The following is a 7,431-nucleotide window of genomic DNA, read 5'->3' on the forward strand; positions in this document are numbered from 1 at the left end:
ATCACAAGCCTCAATCATAAGCCTTAATTTCTTGTTAAAGGAACAACTTTTCCTTTAGCTCGAACCGGTTTGTAACGGTGACTCTGATACCAAGAATATCAAAGTATTCCGCTTAAGATTCCTGCATTTTCAGACCTGCATTAATTTGGTGAGCGCGCCTTTCGGTTTTTCCGTGCGTCACTAACCCAACGAACCTGTTCACAATTTCGGGTTTTTTATATATATATATCTTCCAGATATTAGTCAAATTAATAATGATCTTTCTAGCTAACACACCCCGTGTCTGGAGATCTCTCTCTCTCTCGGTAGAGATCTCAGGTGCTTCAAGTTCTCGCCATCCGCCTCCGGTCCACCTGACGATGACTGTTTGTTTTTGTTTAGTCGTCCAGACAGACACATAGTTGTATATATATACTTATTATTTTTTTTTATTTGTTCAACCAATAAACAACACAAAAATCTACGGCTCTCTCTCTACCGGTACAGGCACCGCAGTGTGGGCAAAAATTGGTGAACATTTTAAATTGCGCTACCATTTCCGAGAATTGTTTTGTTTGCGGCCAGAAATCGGTTTTTGGCCATTTCACATTGTTGTGCACACGTTTTTTCATCATCCGAACTCCGGCCAAACTTCGGTTTGACCCATTGTAGTTGGGTTGAAAAAATATTTAATGTAATTATAGCCAAGCGCGTTCGACGATTGGTGATAGTCTCACTACAAAAACAAATATACTATATACGCCCGGGAAACCTTAGTTGATGGAGCATTGTAACGAGCAATAAATTAGCGGAACGAATTGCAGATATGCTTACCCAGAAAGCCAGCTTTTCGTGACCAGGAAATTTTAAACAAAAGTTTAATAAATTTATATAGAAAGTATTTTATTTTATTTACCATTTCCCTTATTAATTGATGATTTATTTTATAAATTCTAAATAAATGTTGCTACCTTGATAAGAATTTTTTTTGAAATGCCATAAATTATATGACCAAAGTTCAAGTTCAAGCTTTAATGCTTTCTTAATGATGCTAACCTGGCAATAAATTCTTTGTTGACCCATTTTCTAATGCACAAAATACTCTACTAATTGTGGCAAATCATTTCCAACGAAATATCTCAAGGTAATAATATCTTTGCATAAGCAACAAAAATCAATCATTAAGTTTATTTTTATGCTATACACCTTTACACACATTTTCCTTACTTCTTTAATTATTATTAATTATTAGACTTTGCCTGCTTCACCCGTCCATTCGCATTTGTTTGTTACACGTGCCTGAGTTTTGGCCGAGTTCGTTCCGCAGTGTAAGTATATTTTGTTTTTGGTTTAATTAATAAATGGAAGTGCTAATTTAAAGAGGTTTTTACTTATATTTTTATTCTATGATAAGAGGGGATTTACCAACGACCTTTGCATTTGATTATTTACTTTGGGAAAGGTCCAAGCAGCAGCTCTTTTATATTATATCAAGTTACTAAACATAGCGGGGCAATTTCCAGCAAGTACTTTACTTTCAAACTATATGTATAATATCATTAATATATATTGTATATTAATTAACTTGAAAACCAGATAAATGACAAAGGCAGCCCCCCGACGAGCACAATACAAGTAAAGTGAAGCCATCGATAATGATGTTGTACTTGTGCACAGAGACAGTTGCGGTCAAGAAAATAATACTAAAAGAAAAACTTTATTTTTGGTTTCGAAAAATATAAGTCTTTGATTATTAAAAATATACTTAAATTCCCCCCTAAAGTATATTTAGGTATTATATTTTATTTAGGTATTATTATTTCCACCTCTGCTGTCTCTGTGATGAGTGTTAAATCCAGTCTATATGGCGATACTGGTACTGATAGCTTGGGAATTTCCAGCTTTTTTGAGCGACAGTTGAAAAATCAAACAACTCTCAGAGACACTCAGAGAGCTTGATCTGCTCTGCTCTATAAATAAATAAAAACCCGCCCGCTCTCAACCTGTTTTCTGGGTTCCAAACCCAATCCCCCAGTGTCCCAGCATAACCGATTAAAAGAAAGCCCGCTTCGCCTTAGTATACGTATTAAATATATATTTTGTGCTTGGCTACACTTAGGTGGTAAAAAGTCTGTGACGCTGTTGGCTCTACTGCTTGCCCATCCAAGATTCCGGTTTCATTCCCAGCTCGATGCCACACGCCGGGGCCTCGTCGTCCAAACCGCAGCCGTAGAAGTGCGGCCATTTACGGATCTCTTGATAGACATAAGCGCCCGGACTTTTTGTTGTCTTGGTCTGGAGAATATAAAACAGCGAATTTAATAATAAATTATATAAAAATAATGGAGATTATGGTAATATAAATATTGTAAAGACTAAAATAGGTCTTTGTTTTTTTGTAAAGACTAAAATAGGTCTTTGTTTTTTTTCCCCAGTTAAGTTGGTTCAGTTACAATCTTTTTCTTCCTTTCTCCAATATTTAATTAATTAAAAGAAATTTATATAAAATTTATATAATATATTTAACATACTCTCAAGCTATAGTCTCTGTTTTTACCCACCTGATTTTGCCCCACCAGCTTGTAATCCACCTCGAGATAGCTGTTAGCCACTGCATGGGCCAACAGAAATTGGACACCTTCCAGTTGCTTGGCCGAGGGCCTAAATCGGCCGTAATCTCCCATAAAGGTAAGTGCCAGTGTTTGGTTCGCATACGTGTTGGCCCAGTCCCAGCCGCGGCCCACATAGATGTTGCCCTCGTCAGAGACCTGGTTGAAACAAATTCGGAAATTCGAAAATTCGTCAATTTGCGTAAGCGGAAAGCGAAATGCCCGAAATGGCAGGTAAACGTGAGGGGAAGATCAATTTACAGAGGGGATTTCTTTTTAAAAATACACTTTACAAAAATTTAACATTTACAAGTAAGTGTGGAGATTTTATTTAGGTTAGCCTTTGTTTTAATTATAAGTAAAATATTTTTCCAGGAGAACTCAATAGAGGAATAGTGGTTAAAGTTACCCTTTTTAAAAAGCTTTATTAACTTTCATGTTTATCAGAAAATTACTCTTCAAAGATTACTTACATAAAAATTAGACTGAATATCCGGTAGACCCTTCTCTGCTATGGCAGAGTCTTGGATGGTGCGCATCTTGATGGAGCATTTGTAGATGTTCTCGCAGGGCAGCGACTGGACGCCAACGTGCGTGATTAGGACATAGGGAATGGGTCGCTGCAGGGGAATATTCAAGGCTGGAGTGGTCTTGGCCGCTCCCCACTGCTCCCGATCGATGACCAGGTGTCCGTTTCCTAGATTCGGAACTGTGGAATTGGTGAATTGGCTATGAGAACAATCCCGAGTCGGTTCACTTACACGTATCGTGATCGTAGTTATTGCCAAAGAAAATTGCCTTGTTACTGGGCACCACGACGTCCTGCCGCGAACGACTGAGCTCTACGTAGAGTACTATCAGAGCGGTGGAGAGTACCAGAAGGATTAGTGTGATCAAGAGGATAGTGTTCCTTGTCATTCGCTTCGATGGTGACTTATCGCGGCCATGGTGGGCGCTGCCACTCCCATTTCCATGGTTGCTGTTGATTCCTAAATTAGCGAAAGTTAATTAGCATTTGCTCTGCACAGAGAAAAACTGAATACATATGATAATTTTTCAATGGGTAAATTAACATATCAAATTTCGTAAACAATTTGTAGACATATATTTAAGCATTAAGCGTCACGGGTTTGTTTTTATTACGAAAATTGTGATAAGGGTTGGGTGAATATTAATGCATATAAAAATGTATATATTGAACTTAATCTTATAGTTCTTATTATTTTAAAGGCTAAGATATATTCAGAGAATAAAAAAAGATGTTGCCTATATCCTACATATTTGTTTCTTTTATTTCTTATATTTAATCATTATTGTTCAAAGTTTAAATTTACTTCCGACTAAAGTTTGTTTGAGGTAATAACTAATAAAATTATTTTTAGAGAACCTAACATTTTTTGTCATGTAAAATTAACGTCATTTCAAAAGAAACACAAAGCTTTATCAATAGCAAGGGACTGACACCCTTCTTGTTATGTCACAAACTATTGATCTTATCGCAATCGATTCCCTGTAACTTAAGCGGAAATGAAACAAGTAAAAATAAGTCTTTTATATACTTGAGGAATCCCTGGATGGGGCTAGACTCGGCTCCGGAGTCCGTCTCCTTCGGGCCGTGCGTTCCGAGTGAACTTTCAGCAGCAGTTTCATGGCACTGCGTTCCACGGTGGCACTCACTCCCCTCGCTTATCACAACTCTTTGGCACTCGCAACGCGACAGGGCATTATAGGCTAGCCTTTATGAGTAATTGCCCCGCTGAGTCATCGGAATTATCATTATAATAAGTACGCAGGGAACAGAAGGCAGGCTCGGTATTCAACAATAATTTTAAATGAAATGTGTAATTGCTTTGACCGATACCAGTACCGCCACCGCACCTGAACCCGTCACAGAAACAACTGAAACGCTGTGTGCAGCTGTCGGAATAACAGAAACAGAAAGAGAAACAGCAACAGAAATCGCACAAAGCAAAAATCAAGAGGCAAAAAGCAAAAGCTGGAAGCAAAAGGCAAACGTTGAAATCAGCCATCTCGCTCTGCCCTTGGTTGACATGTTTTGTTTTCAAGTTAGGGATGGGAAAAGAGATCGGTTTGCTAAATATATTTTCGATATCAAAGGAGAATTTCAATATTTTGAAATAATATGGCTTACACAAAGTTAATGAAACGTAAATCATGATCATGAAGTAGTTGCTGTATATCTTTAAAAGAGTTTTTGATATAATATAGATAGTATTTTTAGGCAAATAACTATATATTTTTAAGATCCACAAAATAATTTACTTGAAAATGCATTAAATAACATTTTTATAATATTTTTGAAAATATATATTCGATTATACCGATTATACCGATATATTATATCCGATTTTTCTTATCGTAACATTCCTAGTTTGTTGGGTTAGAGAGGTGTTATGGAGGGTTATGTGTGCGGGTGCCGGCCTTTGTTGCTGTTGGCATATCACATTTTTCACACTCACGCTTTGGCCTCTTATTTCTCGCTCTCTCTCCCTTTCTCTCTCTTGGGGACTACGTGACGTAGGAGCAATGTGGGCCGTGCCGTGCATCTCTAAAAGACTGATCCACAAACACATGATAAACGTATCGGCGAATGCACCGAAGCGAGTGCTCACTTTGCGGTTAAGTACTTCTTACATTTGTATTTATATATCTCAATAAATATGTTCAAATGGGTTTCCAGGAATCCCCATAGAACTGTTTGCATTAGCATTATCTCGGATTTGTTGCTGATCAGTTGTTCCCCTTAAATGGTTGGGCTTATATTTTATCTAAAGTTTAGTTAATAAAATAATTACAATACCAATTCTAACTTTAATTAATTATAACAATAGACTAGAAAAATCCAAAAAATTAAAAATAAAACAAAAATTTTAAGCCAAATTGTTTCCCAAAGATTATTTAGTTTATTAAAGTTTTCCGAGACTAATTTTTGTATGATTTTAAAACGAGTTATACCATAATAATTATTTTCAAATATCGTTCAAACGAACAACATGCCCTTAATGTCGTGATCAGTGTTCCTATTCTCACTCCCCAATTACTGCACTGTTTTTATTTTAAAAAGCAAAACTTTACTCATATATTATTAAAATTCATTGTTGCAACTTATTATACCAGCTACTATTTGTTATTATAATTTGCTAAAAAAAACGCCAAAATAAATAAAGGCGTTAGCAGTTTTAAGTTCGAACTTTGCTCAGTTTACTCGAAAGATCTCGAAACCCAGCAGGTTAAGGTACAAACTAACCCAGAATGGAAACTGTCTTAACCTGATTTTCCACTGCATTGATAGTTTTCCACTGAAGTCAGGATCGGGGGACTCACCTGCTGCCGTTTGCATGGCGTGTGCCTCCATGTAATCCATATAGTATATAGATACCGGTCCCTGATATTGGGTCATAGGACCAATGACCACATCGGTGGAGTGCGACAAGTTGATCACGCTGGATGGTGGCACGCCGGGATTGGTAAAGATTGAAGACGATGTGGAGGAGGTGGTTGTAGCAGCACCGGCCGAGGTGAGGTTATGCAGTCGCTGGGCGGGATTCGGCCTTTCCCGGCCCTGAAGTGACCACAAGGCATTATTGGTTGTTGGATGATCATTTTCCTCGGCCATTGTGGGGGTTTAAAAAACCTTTAGAGAGAGATAAGTTATGTTATAAATATAGTGTATAAATATTTAATCGGAAAGAGGAATATTCCGATTTTTTTTTTCAATTTTAAAAATAACTCAAGAAAGTGTGCCGCCTTAAAAAAATAATATAACAAAAACCCCAACAATAAATGTGATCTGCTTTGAATTTTAATAAGGTTTATCTTGTTTTGTACAATTATTTTCTTATAGCTATTATTTCCCAGAGAAATACACTAACAAAAATTGGTTTGCATACAAAAAAGTTTAAGTAATTTCGAATTTTCTGAATTTTAAGTTTCAATTTCAGCAATGTTAATTAAAAAATTACTTTGATAAATTGTACTTTTTAAAATTAAACAATACACAATCTTAGAATATAGAAAAGGGTTTCTTTAAACAAGTTTTACAAATTTATTCAGTTATTTTTTCACTTTAAAAATTTCTTTTTTATTACCAAAAATTAGCAAAATATCCCACTAAATTCTTACTGATTTCCACGATTTTTTTTCAGTGCTTAAGTGATCGAGACCAAAAAAATTCCTGACCGTTTCCGGAGTGCGAGGCTTCGTGGGCCACAGCCGAACGACGACTGCTCTGAGTTGCATTCCCACTAGAGTGGATGAAGCTAAACAAAAAAAAAAATCAAAGCATTCGGAGTGCGAGTCCTCTCCTCTCGGTGCAGTGAATATAAATTGTATATTCGCTCCCTCTCTAACTGTTATTGTTATTGTTTTGGGTCTGCGAAGATCAGTTAAAGCGGGGAAATTTATTTCGTTAATCATGCAGTTTTCGATATTTAATTGCGGGGCTATGACTAGCTTGATTTGCATAGAGCGTTGGAGAATAACGTTTATGGAATATTTTTAGCTTACAGGAAAGAAACTTTAATGACTATAGGGTTAAATCAAAGTGAGATATTACATGCAATTTTTGTTTTTATTTTAAATATTAAGCATATCACCAAGTGGCGTCATCTAGTGTATGTTAAATGAAGTCTCCACGCAAAGCTTTTTGTAAAAGTTCCCAGAACAACCGCTGTTGCCTAGTGGCGTTCATTACTCATACGTATATTACGCATACGCACCATTGTCAGTCAAAAGTTGTTTTTAATGAGTTGCGTAGAAAATATAAATATTTGCAATACATTTTTCGTAAAAAATCAATTTAAAAAACGATTTTAAATTTTTT

At 36.3% G+C, this 7,431-nt stretch overlaps 1 protein-coding gene across 3 annotated transcripts; it reads right to left on the minus strand.

The window, feature by feature from the left end:
- Positions 1 to 2,051: 2,051 nt before the first annotated feature.
- Positions 2,052 to 6,826, minus strand: PGRP-LA (Peptidoglycan recognition protein LA). 3 transcript variants are annotated; one of them, XM_017172532.3, is made up of 6 exons: positions 6,732 to 6,826; positions 5,934 to 6,243; positions 3,350 to 3,577; positions 3,062 to 3,297; positions 2,541 to 2,747; positions 2,052 to 2,274 (listed from the first exon to the last, which is right to left on the minus strand). In XM_017172532.3, exons 2-6 carry the CDS (start codon positions 6,223 to 6,225, stop codon positions 2,128 to 2,130), a joined length of 1,110 nt encoding a protein of 369 aa, XP_017028021.1. In that variant the 5' UTR covers positions 6,226 to 6,243; positions 6,732 to 6,826; the 3' UTR covers positions 2,052 to 2,127. The 3 variants fall into 3 exon arrangements, with proteins under 3 accessions (XP_017028021.1, XP_017028022.1, XP_070141901.1); XM_017172533.3 differs by lacking the exons at positions 5,934 to 6,243; positions 6,732 to 6,826 and adding an exon at positions 4,148 to 4,488; XM_070285800.1 differs by lacking the exons at positions 2,052 to 2,274; positions 2,541 to 2,747 and having other exon boundaries at positions 3,144 to 3,285.
- Positions 6,827 to 7,431: the final 605 nt, after the last annotated feature.

The sequence above is a fragment of the Drosophila kikkawai genome, chromosome 3L (genome assembly GCF_030179895.1).
Source record: "Drosophila kikkawai strain 14028-0561.14 chromosome 3L, DkikHiC1v2, whole genome shotgun sequence".
Classification (NCBI taxonomy): domain Eukaryota; kingdom Metazoa; phylum Arthropoda; class Insecta; order Diptera; family Drosophilidae; genus Drosophila; species Drosophila kikkawai.

Bases quoted from the DNA above. Each gene is read 5' to 3' on its own strand.
- PGRP-LA (XM_017172532.3), bottom strand. From the start codon at position 6,225: ATGGCCGAGGAAAATGATCATCCAACAACCAATAATGCCTTGTGGTCA. The intron at 3,298-3,349 runs GTAAGTGAACCG...CCAATTCCACAG, and splicing joins TAACTACGATCACGATACGT to TTCCGAATCTAGGAAACGGA. The intron at 2,275-2,540 runs GTGGGTAAAAAC...TATATTCTCCAG, and splicing joins AGCTGGTGGGGCAAAATCAG to ACCAAGACAACAAAAAGTCC.